The sequence below is a fragment of the Mycetomoellerius zeteki genome, unplaced genomic scaffold, assembly GCF_001594055.1.
Source record: "Mycetomoellerius zeteki isolate Tzet28-1 unplaced genomic scaffold, Tzet1.0 scaffold159, whole genome shotgun sequence".
NCBI lineage: Eukaryota > Metazoa > Arthropoda > Insecta > Hymenoptera > Formicidae > Mycetomoellerius > Mycetomoellerius zeteki.
In genome coordinates this window covers 50,208-74,369 of record NW_017256542.1, presented here as the reverse complement: position 1 = coordinate 74,369, position 24,162 = coordinate 50,208, and the positions used below count along the sequence as shown (strand labels likewise).

General features: G+C 37.7%; 1 protein-coding gene across 3 annotated transcripts in view; it reads left to right on the top strand.

The window, feature by feature from the left end:
* Atg17 (autophagy-related 17) overlaps positions 1 to 21,477 on the top strand; it is a 33,639-nt gene extending 12,162 nt beyond the window's left edge. The window contains exons 3-11 of one of the 3 annotated variants that reach the window (XR_001936551.1): positions 14,509 to 14,797; positions 15,620 to 16,565; positions 16,644 to 16,861; positions 16,945 to 17,575; positions 18,382 to 19,131; positions 19,207 to 19,515; positions 19,669 to 20,514; positions 20,621 to 21,212; positions 21,276 to 21,477. Coding sequence is in view for 2 of the 3 variants with exons in the window: in XM_018445402.1 (XP_018300904.1) it covers positions 14,509 to 14,797; positions 15,620 to 16,565; positions 16,644 to 16,861; positions 16,945 to 17,575; positions 18,382 to 19,131; positions 19,207 to 19,515; positions 19,669 to 20,514; positions 20,621 to 20,740 (4,109 nt within the window). In the remaining variant the exon portion in view is untranslated. Of the gene's footprint in view, positions 1 to 14,508; positions 14,798 to 15,619; positions 16,566 to 16,643; positions 16,862 to 16,944; positions 17,576 to 18,381; positions 19,132 to 19,206; positions 19,516 to 19,668; positions 20,515 to 20,620 lie in introns of all 3 variants that reach the window. The other 2 variants (XM_018445402.1, XM_018445403.1) reach the window with 2 other exon arrangements.
* The last annotated feature ends 2,685 nt before the right edge of the window (positions 21,478 to 24,162 follow it).

The window sequence follows — 24,162 nt, the reverse complement described above, 5'->3', positions numbered from 1 at the left end:
TTCTGCAACGGTAATGCTTTAAAGGCGGTGCGAGAATATGCACGACGATTTCCAAACAGAAGAGTGCCAAACCGAAGAGTGTTTATGTTGACATTTAATAGATTGCGAGAGACTGGATCATTTTCAATTCGACAAGAAAACAACCGATTTCAAGCAGCGTTACGAAGAGATTTGCAGGCAGGGAATCGTATTTTACAACATTTTGACAATCATCCTGAGACCAGCGTTCGGAATGCGTCGGCTGTATTGGGAGTGTCACCACAAACAATTTGGCGAACTGTAAAAGGAGATAATCGCTATCCCTACCACATTCAAAAAGTGCAAAATTTATTACCTCAAGATCATTGGAACAGATTGAACTTTTGTAACTGGTACCTTCAGACATGCCACAATGATATTTTATTTCCATCTAAAATAATGTGGTCAGATGAGGCAACATTTACCAGAGGTGGAATAATTAATCAAAGGAATTATGATATATGGGCTCATCAAAATCCCAGGTCTGTTAGAGAATACAAATTTCAGCAAGAGTTTTCTGTTAATGTCTGGCTTGGAATTTGGAACGACGTTTTAGTGGGACCGTTTTTTTTACCTGCAAGATTAAATGGGGACCGTTTTCTAAATTTCTTGGAGAATGAATTTTCTGACTATTTAGAAAACATCCCATTACAACAACGTACTGAAATGTGGTTTCAATTAGATGGATGCCCTGCTCATTACAGCAGAGTCGCTAGAACCTGGTTAGATAGAAAATTCCCACAACGATGGATTGGACGTGGAGGAGCAGTACATTGGGCAACTCGTTCGCCCGACTTAACGCCATTAGATTTCTATGCATGGGGTACTCTGAAGCAAGAAGTTTATTCTTCGCCTATTCAATCAGAGCAACATTTGAGAAATCGTATCGTAGCTGCAGCGAACAGAATATCGCAAGAACAGTGCCTGGCTGCTACAAGAGCCGTGTTTGACAGATGCAATGCTTGTATTGCTGCAAGAGGTGCACATTTCGAACAAAATCTTCATTAAAAAGTTTATAAATAAAATAATTAAAATAATAAATTAAATATATTTTTTTCTTTTTTCGTGATTTCCTGCGAAACAAAGCAAAAAGGAGCATATGTCTATAGGACTTTTTTTCTTAGTTTTTTACTCCTCTACACGCTCCCGAAGTTTTGCCATTTAATTTGGAAACACCCTGTATATATAGATAGAAATACTTCTGATCTTATCCCGTTATCCTTAATTCCCGATAGTTTAGTTAGGCTCGGTCAGTTGCGCGATGTCCCATTTTATACTTTTTTTTTAGTCACTCTCTTGTTTGTTTTGTCCCGTTAGAGTGCTGCGTGTCCGCGACTCGCTTCATTACCACTCGTTCTCTCTTTCTCCCTGATCGTATGATCGAGGTGCGAGCTATGATTTAGCAGTACGCATACTTTTTGCGGTTAGTCGTACTTCTAGACCGTTCGTGATTCGACCGCAAATCACGCCCCTCGCAATACGCACCATCGATGCGAGCTATCTAGCGGTTTAAGTAGTCATAGATCAACAACTTTTTCCAAGAACAAGAATTTAAACCAGCAGAACTTTCGTATAAATTATACACTTAAAAAAGTCTGGTAATATGGCTACTGAATGTTGAGTGAAACAATTTCAATCAAATATTCAGTTAATATATATAACCGCAAAAATAATTTTCCTTTATTAAATATTTAGTAATGATTATCAAACGATTGGTTATATCATTATGTTTGGTAATATTGACTAAATGTTTAAAGAAGGAAAATTATTTTTATTTATATTTAGAAAAAGAAGATTATTGATTGTAACGTTTGATTGAATTTACTTAACATATGGTAATTATTAGACTCTTTTTTTCAGTCTACACTCAGAGAAAAAAGTCGTATCAGTAACTATAAATTTGTAGTGAAATAGCGCAACTATATATATATTATTAAATTCTAATATAGATTAAGTAAACTAGATTAAGAAAATATAACATTAATTATATAATCAATTACAAATGGTTAATATTACTATATTTTCTTAATTCACTTAATTTACTTATTGTTCTTATTAAAACTTTATAATACAAATTTGTGTATGCATTTCTTATTTATTTTTGTCTTCCAAGTTTGAAACCAACGCTGCGCCTTTTATTGTAAGCTGAGTGGTTTCTTAGGAGAAACTGAACTCCGCTACGTCCCTCTGGTGACAAAGCCGCGTACTACTCGTACTGAGCGATACTTTAGAGAAGAGTTTTAATTATAATATATTATTCCTTGAAGTTACCTCAACAATGATTAATTAGTTACATGATGTAGTGTTTAATTAAAAAAAAAATTTTTGTCTAAACTAAAAAAATGTAATTGTTATCTATTTGTATGAAGTCCAAGTAACTACTCAATGTAGTTGAGTCATTATTTCACTACCAATTAATAGTGCATACAATTTGTTACCGTGACTATATTTTTATAATATTCAGCACTACTTTAGTTTCTATTACTTTGTAAAACTAGTTACAGGTACTTCAATTGCAAAAGTTACCAAATTTATAGTTGCTAGAACTATTTCGTTTTCTCTCAGTGTACTGATAAATTTTTATTGCGTTATATATTGAATTATCACATTACATTTATAATTATTGATCGAGAAGAGGAGAGAAATACTTCAATTTACGTAAAGAAATATCTAAAAAATAGTATCTAAAAGATGATTTTCATATTTCTCATGTATGCATGTAAATAAAAAGTCTCATATAATTTTTATTAAATCTATTTTTACAGTTATTAATATTTAACATAAATCAAGATTATAGATAATATTATATATGACTCGCTCTGCATAATAGCATAAAAACTGTTACATGCGACTGCTGCAAATACAATTTAATAAATGTACATTTTGCTGATTACAATTATTTTTGTGTTTTCTTCGGTAAATCCGTGTTCCTCTTTTGTAACGATCGCAGCTGCAATAATCATGCAAAAGGTGCTAGATTTATTCCAGTTAATTACACCTTCGTGTATACCGATGTTTTCTCGGGCTAACATGTCACGTCCAGCACGACGATCCAGCGCGAGTATAAGATAATGGGAGGTATGGGAAGGACTTGATTCCGGGACCCCGTTAGACTGCTAATTGGCATTAGAATGTAGAACGACAACGAGCGCGTTATTCATCCGATAGAATCTCCATGTCGCGTCGTCGTGAAAACTCCGCCGGGTCATAGACGTCGCCGCCATGGGACTTTGATCCGCCGCGTTGTTAACGAAGCTTGTGATCAACCGTTCGACCTGATTTTGTTATCCACGGGATAACCATCTGATTCTCCATCCGCGCGGGCGCGCGCACATCTCACGCGACGTGACATCGAGAGCGTCAAGTTCCCGTTGCATAGAACGCGAAACTAGGCCGCTCAGCACGCGGCGTGACGCTTTTCCGCGGAGTCGCAAAAATAGTCAATCGGTGATGCTTCCCGAAGTCGCGGCGAGCACCCGAGGCAGTATTAATTCAGTCGATCACGGAGGCTTTTTTGTGCGATATAGTAAAGTACACTCGTCTTTCTCTGAGAGCTGTGAGACATTCGTTGAATTATGGCGGACGTACTTCTACGGTCGATTGAATTACGACGCGTACAGGCAAAGGTAACTCAAGAAGTGGACATTTACGAGTCCACAAGATTTACAGAATGGAAGATCCGAATTTCTATCACTCTGCAGCTTTAGTCTATCAACGTTATGAACCTTGAATGAATTAAATAATAGTATCCAGGTCGTTATATTCGCTTCCACACTAAAAGAATACTGATACCCTGGGTCGTTAAAAATTTATCGAAAAGCATTATATCTTGAGATGCTCAACTTCGATCGGGATTAAATTAAGCTCAGGATTATCGGCCCTCTTAAATGACGACATTGAATCGCTCAGTTGTTTCGGAATGTCGCGAATAGAATTGTTTATCGAAAACAACGACATAACGTTGGAATTGTTAGTTGATTAGAGATGTCGAAGAGAGTGTCATTGATCGCGAAGAATGCTAAACGTGACGAAAGTATTGATGCGGACTATTTAACGCTGGGCATATATTTCTTCAATGATGAGTAATCGATTTTCGGTTGAAACAAAGAAGATTTTAATACTTTGTTCGTTCGTACTTTTAGCATTGTACGATCGTTCAACATCGATATATCTGAAGAGCCTCTTACTCGTACATCAATTCGCGGCGTTAAGTAGTCCGAGTAATGATTTTTTCCCTTGCCATTAAATCCAATTGGTTCCGACTCTGCAGTCAGTTGAATCTCGTTCGCGGACATGAGATGTGAGCGAAATTGCATTTGCCTCGAGACGTATCTTTGACATTCCGTGACATTTTCGCGAGGCTGTCACTACCTTCTGGTTTCGATCTTCGATTTACCACGAGGTTGACCTTGATCAAAGTTTTATCACAAACAAACCAATACAAATCTTCGCATTATCAATTATTCCTGAGTTGGAAAAATATTTTCATAAAGTTGCAAAATTGAACAGTGTCAGACTGAATTATGAAAAGTAGCAAGAAACAGATCATGAATAATATCAGACGTAATAGGTATATGTAGATTGCGCATTTTCCGATTTTAGCATCAGTGCTTCTTTAGAAAGAATTGAATCATTTCAACAGCATCTCTGTCCAACTCTATCAGCATGTCCCTTCATCTCGATATTTTAAAGAGAAAAAGCGATATGATTCAAGCTACTTCATTCTTTCTAAATCGATAGTAATAACTTTATAGGAATGCGCAATCTATTCTTATTACGTCTATGGAAAATATTTACGTTGAAGATTATAAGATATTTATAATCAAAGATTTTTTCAATAATAACGATATAATCGATATATCTTGCGTCTATGTCTTGTGAGTTTATATCGTCGCACGTTACAAGCATTATTGAAACACTTATTTTCCTGGTATCCATAAATATATTCCTAAAGATACACGTATTGTAATTATCCTGTGACACTGTAATTTTTTCTCTTTTAATAACCATGCGACATGTAGTATCGTTTGCGATACGTAATATCTCGGCATTGCAAAAAAATTAGACCTATCGTGTTGAAAGAAGATACATTTGCATCGAACCGATGCGAAAACAGTAACACTCGGCGATAGCATTCAGAGTCGACGATCTGGTGCAAATCACGCAACACAGCTTGAGATAAAATGGATTGATCATTGATCAATGAGTAAAAGAAAAATGTTAGCCGCCGGGAACGGTGCTACGTGCATCGGTAATAACACGCTGACAGAAAGTTTCGCAACATTGCACAAAACTTGATAATAGTGTTCGAAAGTAAGCGGATTTCCCATGTGTATATCGACGACGCAGTGTACTTTATCTTCATTTTTTATATTTCGAAAAGAGAACAATTCGCAGTCAGTTTACAAAATTTATTTCGACGTCAGATCTCCAGCCCCGAGACCGAAGTTAAGCCCGAGAACAGTTGCTCCGAGTCACCGTGACCCAAGCTATTACGTTTTCACCCTGTATACGCGCGTGTGCCAAGTGCATGTGCATATAAAGTCGATACCGTAGCTAGGGGTTCGTTAGGTTACCACACGGGGCGATTTTTCATTCCCGGCTTCCAGGGAAACGTTCTAAACGGCTAGCGAGACAAAGAAATATACCGGAGTATATTATTTATTTCCTAGTACCCTCTAATGTTTTTGAAATTGTAATATACTGCACGCGGAAAGAGCAATTTTGGTGAAGAATCTAAAAATTGAGCTAAATATAGATCCAAAAATAATTTTGTTGAACCATCAAAATAATTTTGTAGGAATTTCAAGCATGATAAGAAATGCTGTAAAAAGAGTTTTGAAATTTAAACGTTCTATATAATAATTTCAATCATCCAACAAAATTATTTTCATATCTGTTTTCTAACTAAATTTTTAGATTCATCAGCAAAATTATTCTTTTTCATGCAGTAATTGAAAAATTATTTTATTAATTATTTTTATAGTCATTTTACAGCGTGAACTGCAGCTATGCCTTATATTGTCAAGAAATGTTTGAAAGAATTTCATTTTCGCTATTTTTGATTCAACGATACAGAAGCGAGTTCTTCTCGCGGTAATTAAATCTTATTATCTCCTGTTTTAAATAAGATATAAAATTAAATTTAAAAATTAGTAGAAAATTGACTTATAGCATTCTACAGTACATACGAGAAAGTTAGCTTTCCATAAAGAATGCAATTGAGTCGTGTATTAAGGGGATCCTAAAGCCGTTTGTATTATCGATTAAATCGTAATTTTTGTATAATAAATACTTTTTTCTCTTTCACAGATTCGAAAATCCTTTTCCAGGATTAAGTATACACATTAAATTGTGTTTGTGAGGTGGAATTTATGCCGAGAACGACAAAAAATTCCGAAATTGAAAAAAATCTTAAGAAAAATTTTTTATCGTTCTCGACATAAACTCCACCTCACAAACACGTATTAATGTATATACTTTAATCCTGGAAAAGGATTTTCGAATCTGTGAAAGAGAAAAAAAGTATTTGTTATACAAAAATTAGTCGGTAATACAGACGGCTTTAGGATCCCTTTAATGATATTATTTCATATATATACATTCTTGTTAAATTAATAACGACACAATAATCAGCAACTTAGGTATCGTTAATATCGTAAAGAGAAATCGCGTGCCGATTTAAGGGCGAAATTGCTGAGGTAATGTCCAAGAATTGGTCGAAGTAATAAAGCATGAAACACGTCGGGAAACGTTCTCGTGTTGGTCTGACTTGGTCGAGAGACGGTCGATGGAAACCTCCGACGTAGCGAGACCTCGGACAGAACCGCGGAAAGCAATAATACAGCATGCACGCGTATGAACTCGGTCGTATATGTCATACACGGAGATTACCGTAATCGCATACATTGTTGCAACGAGCACGACAATATCTCATATGTGTGTATGCTCGCACGCATATATTACGTTGCGTAAAATATATTACGTTGCGTAAAATATATTACGCTGCATAAAATATATTACGTTGCATCCTATCGAGGCTGCCGTACAGGGTGATCGAAAAAAGGGACGGAAGAATTTAAAACCGTATATAAGCAGATAACTCTGCTCTAGTTTCTAAAGTAGACGTTCAGTGTACCGATAATACGCTGGAACATTAAAAACATTAGAATGTGTCGGCGAGACACATACGTGCGTCATAATACGATACATTTTTGGTTTCGAATATTAGTTTCATAACTGAAAACAGTAAAATAAATTATCCATATCTTAAGGAGTTTATCCACTAGTTTATACACAAAAAGATATCATTTTACTGTCAAGAAAAGTGTGATTTATTCAATTTATTTTTTTCTTTTAAGTAACGGTTATCTTTAGCAGAGAATATTTTCTTGATACTAAATCTTTCTTAAGAAAATCTTATTAGAAAGGAGGTGTTAAGTTAGCTGTTTTTATTTTAGCTGAAAGCAGCTCTAACTTAATATCTTCTTTTGAAAAAACTTATTATTGTGTACTTAAAATAAGAATCCCTTTTTTTTTTAAAGAATATTGTTTTATCGAAAAAGCGATTTATACAATAAGCAATCAAATTTGTTTAAATTTAATAATTTTGATTGAATATTAAACTAAGTATTAAACTGGGATTCAGAATATATTTTTGAATAAACTTGATGCTTGTAATAAACCTATGTTAGATTTGCGTTGATATATGAACTTGAAATATATACTCAAATTAAATACTTAATATTTAAATACAATATGTATTTTTCTATATATAGGACTGAACATATCTATTTTTAACATTATATGCAACTGTCCTTTAAGCCTTTTTTTAAGTACTCTGTACGACTACTAATTGTAATTGTAAGTTTACAATTGTAACTGACTATTGCGTTAGGCCATTTGCTGAAGTGAACATTTCGGTAAGTAAACATACGTGTAAGTGACAACGTCAGCTTTATCGGAACTTTATAACATTACGAGACAGTCGTACGTGTCATAAGAAGTCATACATGTGTCTCGTTCAAAGTAAGATTAATAGAATGACGCACAGGTATCTCTGATCACGTTACAAGTGCCTGTTGCTGAATGATTTGCATTTACAGTTTAATTTTATATATGATCGTCGTATACATTGTATAAAGCAAGCTATCGCTCTAACATATTCTGAAATTACATAGAGTTATGTTTGACGAACATAACGCATGAATATGATCACAAGTGCAAAGTTAACATCATTACTCTTATTCCAGATAGATGATATATCTTTGAAACTGTACTATAGACGTTGGTCAACAGATTCATATTTCCGAATTGCACTTAACCGAGCTGTAATTACGAATAAATATTTAATAACCATACTCACGTCGCTGCCGAGCTTTTCTCGTAATAACGGCTGTATTCGTGTGCAGTTTCACGAAATATAATACAAAACGGTAGATACTGTGTGCGGAGCTAACCTATATCTTCTGTAATTATGCAAGGTTGATGTTGTAAAATTTTTACTCAACCATCATCATTCCAGAAAATTCTTTTTATTCAAATCTTTATTATTAGAGTGGAGGTTATATATTAACATATTACAACATATGTTTTACATAAATAAAATATCTCGTTACGTGTCACGTCATGTGCGATTAGAATGCACGTTATTTTTCGAAGATAATCGTAATTCGATTACTCGATTGTCCGACTAGTAGTTACTGTGAAAATGACTTGGTGCACTTTCTTGATAAATACATACTCGCAACCTCGAGTACCTGCTATTTCTTCTATGTGTTGTAATCGTTTTGCGTGTCGTAACCGTTTCGTGTGCATATACATGTGTAACGTGTTATATTGGTTGCGTTCATCAGAAAAAGTAGCTTTGCAACTTTTATAAAATTCTTTAATATGATTGGTCTTGCCCTTAGTTCCTCACTGGATCTAAATATACGAGTATAAACCAATCATATTCAAGAATTTTCCAACAGTTGCAAAGCTGCTTTTTTGCTGAATGCAACCATTGTGGACTGTAGTTCTTAGATTCTTATTTCCTGCGTATTACGACAGATCGGCCTACGCGCTCGGTAGGTTTTCCGCGTAATATTGCGGTGAGTCCTTTGATGTCTCCGGATCGCGTGGTATGATCATTATAATAGTTTGATAAGCACACTTCCCTTGCGTTCATCTAGGCTACTAACGCTCGGCTGGAACCGAGTTGAGATGCGGAACGTGCGAGTTACAGCTGCGATCAGCTGATTATTTTCTTTAGCAAAAATATCGAAATGTATATTAAAAATTTGCAAGTTATAAAAAAAAGAGCTCCTTGCGCATTGAATAATCAAATAAAAAATTCTTGCAAGAAATCTTGAAGAGTTTTCGAAAGAAAGAAATATTAGCATCAAATTGGTTGAGATATTTTTTATACTTTCTTTTTTCCTTTATATATACATATATATACTTTCTACTCATATTTTATTCCTCTTTTGATTTTTTTTATGTATTGGTTTATTCTTTACTTTGTTTTTTATTTGTCTTGAGATTTATTCGCATTTTTATATCATCATCGTGCTTCGTAATTTGATTTATCTTCGTGATAAACTGTTTTGTTAATTAAGGAAAACCTCTGTACGAAAGAAAATTAATACATCTTTTTTGCCATACGGTGGAACGCGGGTGAAAGTTAAAGATCGGTTTGGTAGAACCTCCGAGTAGATTAGAATGGAAATGCACTTTCTTGTTGCTAGCGAACACTCACACTTGGGGTGGTACACGGTTCGCGACTCCATGGCGGTTGTTTTATTCACGGGAACCCGGCAACGGCCGGCGCGCGAGCGGTGCAACCATGCGATTTTCCGTGTATCGCTTGGCCAGAGCGTAGCCTGCAATTATCGTGTGAACGAGGCCGAGCCTCGCCGATGGCTTTGTTTCGTACTTTAATGGCGACTCTTCCGAGATTCCGCGAAGTGCGCGAGAGTCATCCGGATTCGCATCGGTTGCGAATCGAGCGACGAAGCTGATCCCACGAAACGACAGGATCCCATGAAAGGAGATATCAAGCGATGAGAGACAGAAAGAAAAAGAGGTAGCTTGCTCTCGAAAACGTTGTTTCGTTTTCTGCGATCGTGTTGTCATCCGTATCATTAAGCTTTTCGTGAAACGAAGAAACAATTACCGACGGGAAAGTGGAGCGACATTAATATATATTTTGTATCCTCGAAAGTGCTACGTATTCATTCTATTTCACGGACTTGCCATTTATTCTATCCGAATGCTTTCTGATGCTGAAACGCCTGAAGTGCCGTAAGCGGCACTCCTTTAGGTATCGACAATAGATGTTGTTGAAAGGAGAACGTTATAGATGGGTTCGATGCGATTTTAGGGGGGGGGGGGGAGGAGGGGCGCGCCTAGATATAAACACATAGAAATATCGATGCTTTTATTCGTCTTGCGCATTAGCATTTTTCAAAAGAAACTTTCTGATTTGTTAGATTGGACTTCCCGAAACTGTGTGACGCCAACTATCTAACGCGCCTTTAGCACGATTTCTCCGCGCTTCAATTATACCGGAATTATTGCTTCTCGTCACGAGCCATCGCGTCCGATTTTTCTTTTTTGGCCCGACCGCGCCGCGCGTGCAATTACCGTGCGAACGAGGTCGCGGACTTGGTAGCCTTCGATGATGCCGCAATATCGCCGATGCATCGAATCTGTCGAGATAACGAGCGCGAGATAAAGGCATGAGATGTACTCTTTAATACTCTTTCGAGATGGCAAATGAGCAATTAGTATCTGTACTTAGAGTAGTCTGCAGTTTAATGTTCGAGTCTACCGATTGGAAAAATTGCTGTGTAAAAATCGACGGAATCCGGAGAGCTTTCCCGCACGATGAACATATTAAAAGCCATTACGAAGCTGCGTCCCCAGCGTAATGCAGGTTTCCACGATCCTAGCTTGGAACTACGCGCGTTACACGCAAACTTTCGTTCAGCCGCGCTCTATAAAAGATACGATCGATGAAATGACGTATGCGGTATACCTGCATCAGACCTATAGACGTAAATATACCTTATATCGCTGCTTTATCACATTTTTGTCGATGTCTTAGACTCGGGGATGTCCATATTTTTCTTTACTATATTATATGGTTAGAAAGACTGATAGAAAGAAAAAAGAGAAGAGAGAAAGAGAGAGAGGGGGAGGGGCAGGGAATGAGAAACGTTTAGATTAAGAAAAATCTTCCATACATATAAAATGATGAAGATTGTTGGTTCAACAACCGGTAATTTACGCCACGTTATATTCCAGACTTCATCATGCTTTTTTTCACAATAATGTTTATTGTCGCGAATAATCTCTCGCGACTCAATTATCTCCTCCGTGAAAGTTGAAGGAACGCCTCAGCAAGAGGAACAACGTGTAGTCGATTATGTACTCTGAAGTAGATTATGGTGAAGAAAAATATGTTTTTGTGCGCGCCACTCTCGTTTGCGAGAAATTTCTGTTAAATTTCTGCACAAATTACCGATTTGTTATATCATGTAAAGAAATGCAAGATAATGGCACATTTCGCCATAATACTCCGATCAGAAGGGAGAAATGTATTTTTATTTTTAAATGTTATTACCGATTTTTCTATATTCTCGAGAAACAGAAATAAAATATTCATTGCAAAAGCGCGCGTATAAATTAATGTAAGATTGATATCTACAGGGAATAGATAAAATAATGAACACCTGAGAAGTATATTACTTTTTTTGTTTTTTTTTTTCTAGTAATACAAGGTTTATCTTTGTTTTTATGCGGCATTTATATTTATCCTTAATACAGATTATATCTTTACTGGAAGAAGTTTGATGCTTGAATAATGTAAAAACTACGAGAGAGAGAGAGAGAGAGAGAGAGAGAGAGAGAGAGAGAGAAAGCGCGCGCGCAATGTTATACCGTTCTTCTATATTTAAAAAAATATCTCATTACTGAAAAATATTGGAGAAGGAAATCTATTTTTCTTACTCTGTTCCTCAAAACTGCAAATAATTCTATGATCTTTACATCGGACGATTGCATTGGTCAAGAAAGACGCTGAAGTTTTGGAGAACAGTAACAATTTTAAAATTTTCTTTAGTATCATTTATATAAGCAATTGAAAGACGTTCTAAAAGAATAGTACAACTTTCCATTAATAACTGTTCAAGCATTGTGTGACTCTATTTCAACAAGAATAGAATATGTATTAAAAGCAAATAAAGCAAATGATAGGTCAATCTCTTGTTAATGTTGTTCTATTAAAAGTATAGTTTAACATTCCATTGATAACTATTCAAGCATTGTATGACTCTATTTTATTCAGAATAGAACGTATATTAAAAGTAAATGATGGGTCTGTTATTTATAATAAAATAGTACAAAGTATCTTATAACAATAAAATAAATAAAATTACACAAAATAAGGGTTATGAGCCAAGCTGGGTGTTTAATGCTATTATATTAACCAATAATTAGAGATAAACTAACAAAACAAGAACATACGTTTCAATCTCTGTGAGATCATTTTCAACATTTATCTAACAATTAAATTAAAAAAAGCGGTACATTCCAATATTATTATAACGATAAAAACCTAATGTAAATTTTAATTTCTTACATAACAAAGTCGCTCGCAATTATTTGTAAGATGTCATTAAATGAACGGCCCATGATTCAACAGAACGATAGAATAATCGTCAATGTTCACATAAGTTATTGATAATTAAGTGTTCTTAACAGTCAATTGTAACAAGTTCATAATTCTATAAAACATTATAACAACGTGTGTATAATACTTTATATTATTTTGTCCTCTGTATATATAATGATTGATGTATCTCGCAATAAAAAAGGATTCACACGCTGTCTAGATTCTCGGTATGAATGATGCAAGCGGTAAAATCATAAGGGGACTTTCTGCTTCGTGATACGAGATCAAAGAGCGATTATGCCTTTTTTCTAATCTTTTTCACTGTGAAAACACGTAACGCAAAGAGAAGATAAAAATGGGTACATGTGTAAGAAATAATTATTTCTGCCAAAGGTTATCGTAAATTGAGACTTACAGTTTCGATAAAGAATTTTCACAGTTTCTTAATTCATATGTATATGCATCTGTAGCATGCTTGGTAAGTGGAGCATCAGCGTCGCGATAAGCAATGTAATGATTACATCCGTAACACTTCTTCCTTCTTTGCGATTATCTGCCGATGACTTATTTGACTTTCAAATAAATATTGCGGCATCTCGCCGATTGTTCGATCACGCATAATGACGATACATTTTGCACTTACAAGTCAGTAGGGTCACTTGGTGGTTTATAAAGATCGAGTCACACATGCATTATCATTATGGAACAGGCATGATAGGATATGTATAATATCCTAAATAGGCGTGATAGGATATGTAAAATATCGGTCTGTAAATTTATGCAGCGATACACGTGCCACGTATCATACTTCTTTCCTTTGTGTCATTTATTCTCTTACCGTCCTTTTATATAGGTATATACTCGAATCTACTCCCCATCATCGGTTCGAATGACCTTCCTTTTTTTTCCGCGATTTCGTGCACACATGAATTAATTAATTAAAGAAATTAAACGTAATTCGCCTCTTGAATCTAGAGTGTGACGTAAGGTTGCTGAAGCGATATGTGTCATGGCGACCTTGAATTTTCATCGCGTGCCAAGATTACGCTCTCTGGCGAGCCTCGCCGATCAATTATACACCTGCCACTTGGTTCGATCCGTTGCATAGTTTTTGTCTGATGCTACGAGCTCGTCAACATTCGCGTGTTAACATCATCCTTACGTAAAAGGAGTACATTTCCTAGTTGCCTTTGTTACGTTCGTAATACGATCGACAACAACTTCAAGCTTCAAATTCATAGCTGTTTGTAGTGAAAAGCATTTGCGTCTTATTTGTGTCTGTTTCACTAACTAGATAGAACCTCATTAAATTCTCAGATTTAGTCACGAGTTGTCGAGTTGTACGCGCTTTCAGACGCCTGACAGGCACAAAAAGATTATAGGTACATCGATTCTCGTTCAAGCATGGTCTAGGTAATGCAAGAACCATTTTATTAAAGTTAGAATTGAGGTTGCACACGGGATAAACATAACTTTCTCTAATCCACATTCCTAGAAAGAGATATTGTGTGTTGTTCTGTATTCTTTTCTCACAATCTCTATCATATTGTAATTTACGTGACGTACAATTTTCGAAAGGAATACACTGTCACAATATACGTAATAGATGCAATATACGTTTTTTTTTTCGTTACCGTTTCTAGGTTTATTATTATTAGAAAAATACTTCACAGTGCTTGTATTTTGTAACTTCTAATATACTGACAGCGTCAGATAGAAGCCGTTTATTATGTAATTCTATCGTATTACCTATAATTTATCAAAATACTATATTTTAGAGCAAAATTACGCGAAAACAAGTATTTATTTTGATTTTTATCTTTGTTTATTAGATGTCGACCTGCAGACTCAGATCGATGCCTCACTGGCAATGCCAGCCACTTATCAGACCCTTTGCGCACGTGCTCATTTGGCCCAACAATGTTGTGGCCTGGCGCGTGAGCAGACGAGGATCTGCGAGAGGCTGGTTCACGATCAGCATCTCCAGCAACAAGGCTGGGCCGCGGTGGTCGCCAATCTCGAGGACATCACGCATATGTTTCAATCACGAGCCGAGCAGTTCCAGCAAGCCTTCGTCCTGTACCTCGCCGAGAGGCAGCAGCACATGAAGCTCCTTGATAAGTATGGACCTTTTTTTCTCAGTTCTATTTCATTTTCTCAGTTCTGTTGATGTGTAAATATCAGTTTCATTTCATTGGTGTGTAAATATCGTGGAATTCTATTCTTGTTTCAATATTCTTTCGATATCGATGAATTTATCAAAACTGGCAAGAAATTTATGATGACGAAATTTAATGAAAGACAAAGCGAGAGTTTCGAAGAATTATAAAATATTTCACTTTTATCTCTCTGTATGTTACTTGCATAAATTAGTCAATAATTTAATTGGCAGGATGCATTGAACGATACGATTTAATGCGTCAGGGACTGGTTTTCTTTCGTATTATAGATTTTATCAAGCTGATCAAAGCTCGATTGAATAATAGTGAGAGTACAGATTAATGGGCTTAGGATGTGTTACGGGATATTAAGCAAATTTTTCGTAATGAATTATGAGTAGCAGCTACCATAAACGTATAGCGTAATGTTACTCTCAATAATTACTTTAATTACAATGGAATATAATTACCATTGAAGTCACGTTTTAATTATTATAGCTTTTGATTACCATGTTTAATCGTAGCTGCTTCAATTATCATTGATTATACTGCTAATGAGTAATTAAATGATCGTAGTATTAATTTTATCCCAAAATATGCGCATCAAAGTTTATTGTTCACCAAATATAAGTGATTGCTTAATGTCTGTAACATTTTAATGTATAGTAAATTGAATTTTTAAATTAATAATAATTAGAAGTAGGATAACATTTAAATTTATGTTTTTCATTCTATTAAATAGCGAAGTTACGTTTGAAAAAACGAATATAAAATTTTATTGCAGCTTCAGCGCTGATCTCGGCACTCTTGCAAAAATTCCAATTTTGCCGGCCTTGAGAGCTCAAGCCGAGGGTTTGTTGAGTCCAGATGATCAACCGAGTCAAACTTCCGAAACTGCATCGGAGGATAGTGGGGAAGTACTGAGTCTGTTACGATGGATCTCTGCGAAAGACAATCAAAGCAGCTTAGAGCAAGTGGCAGAGCAGTGCTCGCGTGGCCTGGAGCAGTTCGATGAACGATTGATGCAGGCCTTGAAGGCAGAAGTGAACGGAGCTGTCGATAATGCTAATAAGCAGGATATGAAGGAGATTAAGGGCCTAGGCGAGAGGCTGTTTGCCCTGGAACAGCTGATGGTGCAGACCAAGAGACTTGTTCACGAGCAGGGCGAGCTTGCTCAAGGTTTCCTGCAGAATCAGAATCGCGCGAGCAATTTAGGCGATGCGAGCGTCCTGCCAGATCTTTGTAATTCTCACCGGCGGCAATTGCTCGTCATGTTGCAAAATCACAATCAGCTGCGCGACATCCGCCGCAGATGCACCAAGGCGAAGGAAGAGTTGTCGGTGAATATTTATCATCGCTTGAAGTGGATCATGTACGTGGAGAATAAAATGGTGGAAGTGGGCAACAAGCTAATCATATATCACGAGAGTCTGAAGCGGTTGCGACGGCATCTGGAGGTACTTCAACAGATCCATCTAGCTCCGCAGATGTACATAAGCGCAGTGGTTGAGGTTGTTAGAAGACGCACCTTCTCGCAAGCTTTCCTCGTATGGGCAAGCAATCTGGCGTGCCAGCTGTTGACTGTTCACAGCGAAGAGTTGGCACGTAGGCGAGAGTTTCAGAGCAAATTTGACGGTCACTTCTTGAACACCCTCTTCCCAGGCCTGGAGGACACACCACCACCTTTTGCAACGCAAGCACCTTCCGTTTTTGACAACGGGCTACCTAAGGTAAGATCTGCGATAGACTTTGTTAATCATTAAAGTATACATATACGAATAATTCATTCTTCATATTTAACTACATAGTTGACAGCGGACGACATGGAGTCATTGCGATCGCAGCTTCCGGATTTGGCGCTTACGATTTCTACGCCGGATTTAAGCAGCATAACGCAATTCTTCTTATCGAAAAGCTTCACCGAAGGTAGCACCGATGGCACCAAGGAGAAAGACACTACATCGGTGAGCACCGATATTCCCGCAAAGGAACAAGAACGCACTAGAGCGCCATTGTTATCTGATAGGTGAGCCTTAATAACTCGTTATATTGTCGCCTTATGCGGTGAATTATACAAATCGCGAACGTCACATTTGTATCGATTTTCAGGGGCGACTTTGAATCCGAAACTGATACGGAGGAGTTCGAGAAAATTGGTCAAGCCGGCGTGGAAGTAACCAAGCCCGGCGTATTCGACGGGGCGAAACAGAAACGGCAGAAGCAATTGGAGGTTGGTGCCTCTCGAAGCGTGTCCCCCGCTTCCTCGACCTCGACTAACGTCTCCCCGTTAAACTCGAAAGTCGCGGATTTAACAACACGTTCGACCACATCAAGCGAACCCGGCTCTTTCCAATTTCCCAGTCTATCCGCCACGAGCGAGCGTCCGGTGCAGCTAAGTCCGCTGACCGAGTGCGTGGAGAACGGCGCCGCCGATTCTTCCAGTTGTTTGCTTCGCAGAGGCGTGAGCGGTCTCTCGAATTATCGCGACGCTATACCGCTCGAGGAGCAACATTCCCTGAGTCCGAATCCTCCTTCCTTGCTACGGTCCTCCGTCATGTGCGACGGCCAGCATCAGCAACATCAGCATCCGTTATCCGGTAGCGGTGGTAGCAGTCCCTCCGTCGGTGTAGGTGCTACCGACTTCATGGGTACGGAATTTTACATGGATGAATCTCTGCCGAGCAGCCTCAGCGAACATCCCGCCGACGGTCAGCATCAGGCTATCGTGTCCCTCCTTCAGGTATTGGACGACTTAAAGCTCGCTAACAGACAACTATCGTAGTCGTAGCCGTAAAACGTTCCGTAAAGTACTGCCTTTATATTATTATTCATCGTTTTCTAAAATTAATATATTATAAAATGTACAATTTTCTCTTTCTCTTCTTCTCACCTTTCTTTATATTTTCCTCTCATTGTCCTCTCCGCATCAAGATATCTAAAATATTCCTCGGTACTTTGTTAAACGTACTAGTAGTTGATTCAATTTTCTTCTTTATGATTTCTAGGTGCTTTCGTTATTATATCTTTATATTCGTTAGTGATTAGAATTGACTATATGCAAATTAGAGCTCGTGACGTGGGTATGTATTACTGTTTGACTTATGTTCCGTAACCGTTCGAACTAATTGAACTGAATCTCTTGTGCTCCCTGATTTCTGTTTGTACAAATACTATGGCATTCAATAATAGACACGCGCGCGCGTGTATACATATATATGCGTGCATCTTGATTTTTTACAGGATAGCTGGCGTCGCACTCGTTTCCCAATCCCTCGAGTCACACATTCCTTCAGAACCCATTGAACTCATCTACACGATTGCTTTTACAAAGACATTTGTTTCTAAATTGAAATGATTGCAATTTTGCGTACCGCGCAAATTGGACATTCGTGATTTAAAATTAACAAAAAGAGTGGAGTTTCCCTTGACTAATCTCCTTGACACGAATTCTCCTTGACTACTTTACTCAGAGTCGAGGACAATCCGTTGCACAAAATATGATTCTTATACAACTCATCGAAATATCTCTGGTGCTCCTCATTTCAGGAGAATCTCGGTAATACGCGTGAGGAAGTGGAAAGGTTGCGGTCTATCCTGAAAACTATGAAAACGGTTGTATGCGAGGAGCTCAGTTCCGTGCGGAATGAATTGGCGATTCTGCGAAATCAATCTAATGAGGACAAGAACGGCATCGTTGAGATGACGGAGCGCGTTCGAGTGGCATTGTCCTTGCATTCGCGAGAATACGATCGACGTCTTCAAGAGCGTGAACAGGAAATGACAATCGAGCACGAGTACGAGATCGCGGATGTTAAGAAGCTAATGCAGAGTCGTGAGGAAGAGATCTGCACGCTCAAGCGTAATCTTCTTGAAAAAGAAACTGAATTGGCGGAACACGAGCGACTGGTGGCCACGATGCGTCAAAAATTGGAAGACGAGCAAATCGAGAGGAGGAACTTACATGATCGTTTACATCAGCAACTCGAGGACTATTCGAGGGTACTAGAACAAGCGCGCATAGATAAGGAAGAGGCTGTGAAAAAATTGAATGACGAGAGATTCCTCGAGATCACTTCTTTAACGAATTCATTGACGCAGTGTCAGAAGCGAATTCAAGAATTAGAGGAGAATCTGGTCACCGCGCGCAACGATCAGGAAAGAATGGTGAAAGAGGCAACCGATAAATTGCAGATGGAATATAAAACGGAATTAGAAACCATTCGGAGCCGCTTCAAACTTATGACCGCTTCTACCATGGAAAGGAGTCCCAGCGATTCTAGTTTAGAGAAGATTGAAGTAAGTGATTTGTTTATTCCGATTATTAAAAGTGTAACGAGATAATAAAAAAAATGTTAATTTTATTTCTTGCAGCGGACAGATGTTATCGAGCTCGTAAATCATGAAGCAATTTTGGCGCAAGCAAGAGAAGATATGAAAATTGAGAATGCTGTGGCAGTTCGTACTGCTATCATAAAAGAAAGGGCCGATTGCATGGCAAAATTGGACAACGAATTAAGATTGGCGAAGGAAGTAGTCGAAGAGAAAAATAGGGAAATAGAAATGTACAGAATGAGAACGGCCGCATTGATTGAACAGGGCAAACATTATAAGCATACGATAGATCGATTACTTGGAGATTTTGAACTGAAATCGGAGATACAGCAAACTTTGATGGAAAAGGTATGAATATCATATATCACATGTATACACATATATATTTAATATACTTAATGCGATGAGAGTGATGAAAGAGTCATCTAAAGAAAGAGATCACTCTGTATATTTTTGATCGATCATTATATATTTTATCTGTTTTATTTTTTGTGTACATAGATGAAAAATCTTGAAGCGGGTAAAGCGTGTTTGGAGAACAAAGAAACCGCAGACAAAGCAATGCGAACGGTTTTGGAACAAAACGATGATATCGTGTATCCTCTAGAAGCTGGAGTATGCAAAGACTTGAGCTACGATCGATTGGATGCTGGTCAGATTGGTCTAGAGGACATTTTCAAGGAATCCGAAAAGTATGAGGTTGAGGTCTCGGAATCGAAAAAAGTACGATTGGAAGCTGATGATGATGATCTGGCTCGACTATCGAGGCGACTTGAATCTCTCGAAAATGACAACAAGAGACTGTCCTGCGAGCTAAATTCGATACGCGCGAGTAAAATAGCAGCTGAAGCAAAAGTGGAGGCATTAATGACAGATAAAATTCGTTTGGAGGTTGAGTTGCTGAAAGAACGAACCAAGAGGACATTTGGTATTGATCCGATGCCGGAAAATCGCGACAAAGACATGAATGCGTCGGTCGCAGTAGTTTCGGACTCCAATTCAAGTCGGGACGCGGCTACGAGTCCAGAGCCGACGAGTCGACGATCATCTTCCAAATCAATGTGCTTCCATCCCTCCCTTCCCTCATACATACATAAGAAGGTCGCAGAAAAAGTGGCAAAGATGGTGCAACAGGGAATTGTCACTATCACTAGTTGTAATCCAGGTGACGTGGTACTCGTAGTCTGGGACGCTGTACATAGCAATTATGCGGTGTATCAGGAATCTTCGACTTTTTATTTCCTTCATTCGGACTGCGTAGATGCATTGGAAGGGATGAATCCGAGTGGTTCTCGGAAGTGCGTTCTCGCTGAAGTGATCGACAAGGAGTATTGTCACGCGAGAAAGGTAAGCCTTGTTGATTAATTATCGTAGATTGTAAAGTTGTATTATAATTAAATAATATATCACTCGTTACAGTAAAAAGTGAAATATAATCTCGTTCTCTTTCTAGCATGAAAATCGGTACCACGTCCCACGTGGCACGAAATTCTACAGAGTGCGCGCTAAGCCACGAGATGCACGCGCGCTGACAGACGAGACAGGTTCGATGTCGAAGAGTCAACTACCGTAATTTTACGTTCAGACTGTGTCGAGAATCCCTTGATTCTTGCCTAGTACAAGCGCTGTGATCGAGGGTTTGCGTCGGCAGGCCGCGTTCGTTAGGGGACCAGCGACCCGGAACGCAAATCCCGAACTTACGTCTCCGCAACCATCCGGAAACCTCGGATCTAGGCCAAAACCTGCCAGAGCCTCTAGACGCATCCTTAATATCGATGAACGCTGGAGAAGGAGTGATCTATAGAAAGAGGTATGCGCAAGTTGGATAACATGAAATGAGACGGAAGGATGCGCCGGCGTTTTATTGTGATATAAATAATTTTTAAACGAGTGAAACATATTTGCCGAATGCTGTGGTTAGCTGTGAAGCGTAACGATATTTGTATTCTTCGACTTTCTTTTTTCATAAACGAAAAAAAAACAAAGGAATGTGAGTGTCGTCAACGATTCTCTCTTTCAATAATTCGATAGGTTGACTAGTGTGTGTGTGTGAGAGAGAGAGAGAGAGAGAGAGAGAGAGAGAGAGAGAGAGAGAGAGAGAGAGAGAGAGAGAGAGAGGGATTGTTTAACTTCAACATTAGATGTACAATGCGGAAAGACGAAAGCGTGTTAGACAACGTTCAACTTCCTCTCTCCGCATTCTGACAATTATGTTTGCATTGTATGAGACAAGAAGATGTAGCTGTAAGTTTTACAAAACCAACATGTTATGGGAATGTGCGATTTATATGTCGTGAATATATGTATAGTTATAAATATATATATAATCGCATTCGATTACATATATAATTATATATTACATATATAAATAATGATACATACGTGTATATAATTATATCATGCTATATATATATATATATACATACACACACACATACACACACACACACACACTACTGTACGAGGCGTGCAATATCTGCGTATAAAAATCTCATAGGTCCTAAAAATTTTGGGGCTAAGATTTTGTAAAGTGAAAACTGTCTCGTAAATGTGTTGTGCAATTTCATGAAAATACCTAATACGTCAGGTTATTTATACGAAGACATCGTGTTACGCGATATCGACATATTTCCAATGATTCTCTTTTGACAATGCCTTGCGTATTTTTTGTCGCAAATTGTCCTTTCACTTTTTGCATACTTTCAGTCATACACTTTCATTTTCCTCTTCTCTTGATACTCTTCGCAATCTCTTCGTAGTATCCACGAAGTCGAGAGATAGGTAAATGTAAAAGTCAATATTTCGTTCGAATAGAATGAATGAAACAAAGGCTATAGTACCATTCAGTCTACTTACTTCGTCTACACACACTTTTCAAGCGTTAGTTTAAGTAATGCCCCATCGGAGAATCGACTCCGAGAGAGAGAGAGAAAGAGTATATTCTCCGCGTATACTCCGCGTAGAAAGAATTTTATAAATGTACACGTACACGTATATGATGTATATATCCTTTTCTATTATTTGACTAGTAACCACGCAAGTATACTCACCGCCACACAAAAGAGTCGCTTGCGGAGGATTACTCGTAAATTCTTTTAGTTATATTATCTATCATTAAACATTGCTACTATCGTTTCTCGTGACGCGTAAACACTCGTAGTACAGTACAATAGCTGTGATTGTTAGCTTCACGTTCTCACTTCTACTTAGTCACTTCTACTTAATTAAAACTTAATTCCCCTCGCGGTGTCGAGCGATGATCCGTTCTTTGCTTGATCGAGGACACAGGTGTGACTGGAATCTTTATTTCTTTTATATAAAAAGAAAAAGTAATGTAAAATAAGTTCTCGATCTTTTATGGACGACGATCATCGTTCGTACGCGAACTGTTTCGAATTGATGCAAACATAGAGCCGATAAAAGGCGGTTTGCAAAATATGCTGATACGTAAGATAAACCGTTCGGTAGGATAATAAGCTACCTTGAGGTCCTCTCGAGGAAATGACACGTTCGCTTTTGGCGTACCGCGAAGAAGTAGTAACCTGTAATTACTCTTTTGTCTTCTTGATTCGAAACGCACGTGTACACCGTACACTCACGCGCGCAAGACGATGGAAGACCCTTGGATCCCCGAGGACGAACGGAGACATTAAGCTTCCCTTTTCTCTCAGAAACACCGTTTCTCGTTCTTCATCATCGTTATCATCGTTCGTCGCACGAAATCGCATACGGAGAAGAAGAACTCTTATACATTGTACTAATGTGATCGCTATGTAAAGAAACGATGATAATAGTAACGCGTTATAATGATGAAAAACTATTCAATTCGAATCGTACATTCGATCTCTATATGCGATTTCTATGTCATGTATACCTACGGTTCCTACTAGACCAAACTTTTTCGTAGGTTTGATAGCGCCAGGGAAGCTCGATGCACCGAAATTCTCCAGGCACGCGACACTAAATATCATATTGCTTCGAACTGAATATTTTTCGATAAGCTCACTTATTCTTACACTTGAATGATCGCTCTCTTTTTTAGATATATTTATAAATTTTTGCAACACCAACGACTATTAAAAATACGCGATGATTCTCATTTCATTGTACATTTGGAAGTAGATAGTTTCATTGATTCTTGCAAGAAGAGAGAAAAGAACAAGATGTATTTCCACAAACGCAATCTGCAACTTCCAAAAAACTCTAAGTCATTATTGTCATTTATAAGATTGTGTGACCTTCAGATTAATTTAAAGACGATTGAAAAGTGGATTTTGTCAAAAGGATACTCATCACTCTGAAGGAAAAGCAGTCTATTGTTGTAAACATGTGTAGATAGATGTGCCCGCGCATGCGATATTAATTTACACTTAATACGCAGCTCGAGGATTGGCGAAGAAACATTAAACTGCGAAGTCGAAAAGCGGTCCTTCGGCGTTGCTGTTTATGTTTCCGTTGAAAATCCTCGAAGCCCTACCTACATGCATCTTTATAATAATTTTTTGCACCATGTGACATAGGATAAAGTGTGGCAATGTTTTAAAGCAAGCTCCTAATTGTCTAACTTTCCAGTTTGTCATCCTTAGAAGATACTCTAACGAACTACGTTGTTGCTCGAAATATTTTTTTTCGAAGAAAGTAAGAAAGGTCTGTGCGTAATTGTGTTTTTGCTTAGCTCAGTTCAATCGATTTTGATAGTTACAGTCCTAGTTTAATTTAATAAATTGAGAATTTAAATATTAAAGCGTTCCTATATCATATAAGCGTATTACTTATTGCAAATTGCTTGTATATTCGGTTAAGGATCAGGTTGATCTTGTTTGAGTTGGAAATTTATTCGTTTGAATTTGTTCAGAATTGACTGGTACCTATTGAAAAAAGAGCACAAGAAGAAAGATAATTAGGAGAAAAAAATTTTCCAACGAAAATAAGTAATCGGCAATTATTGAGGTCAAATTTTGAAGGAATAAATATGTGAGATGAAAAGAAAAAAGA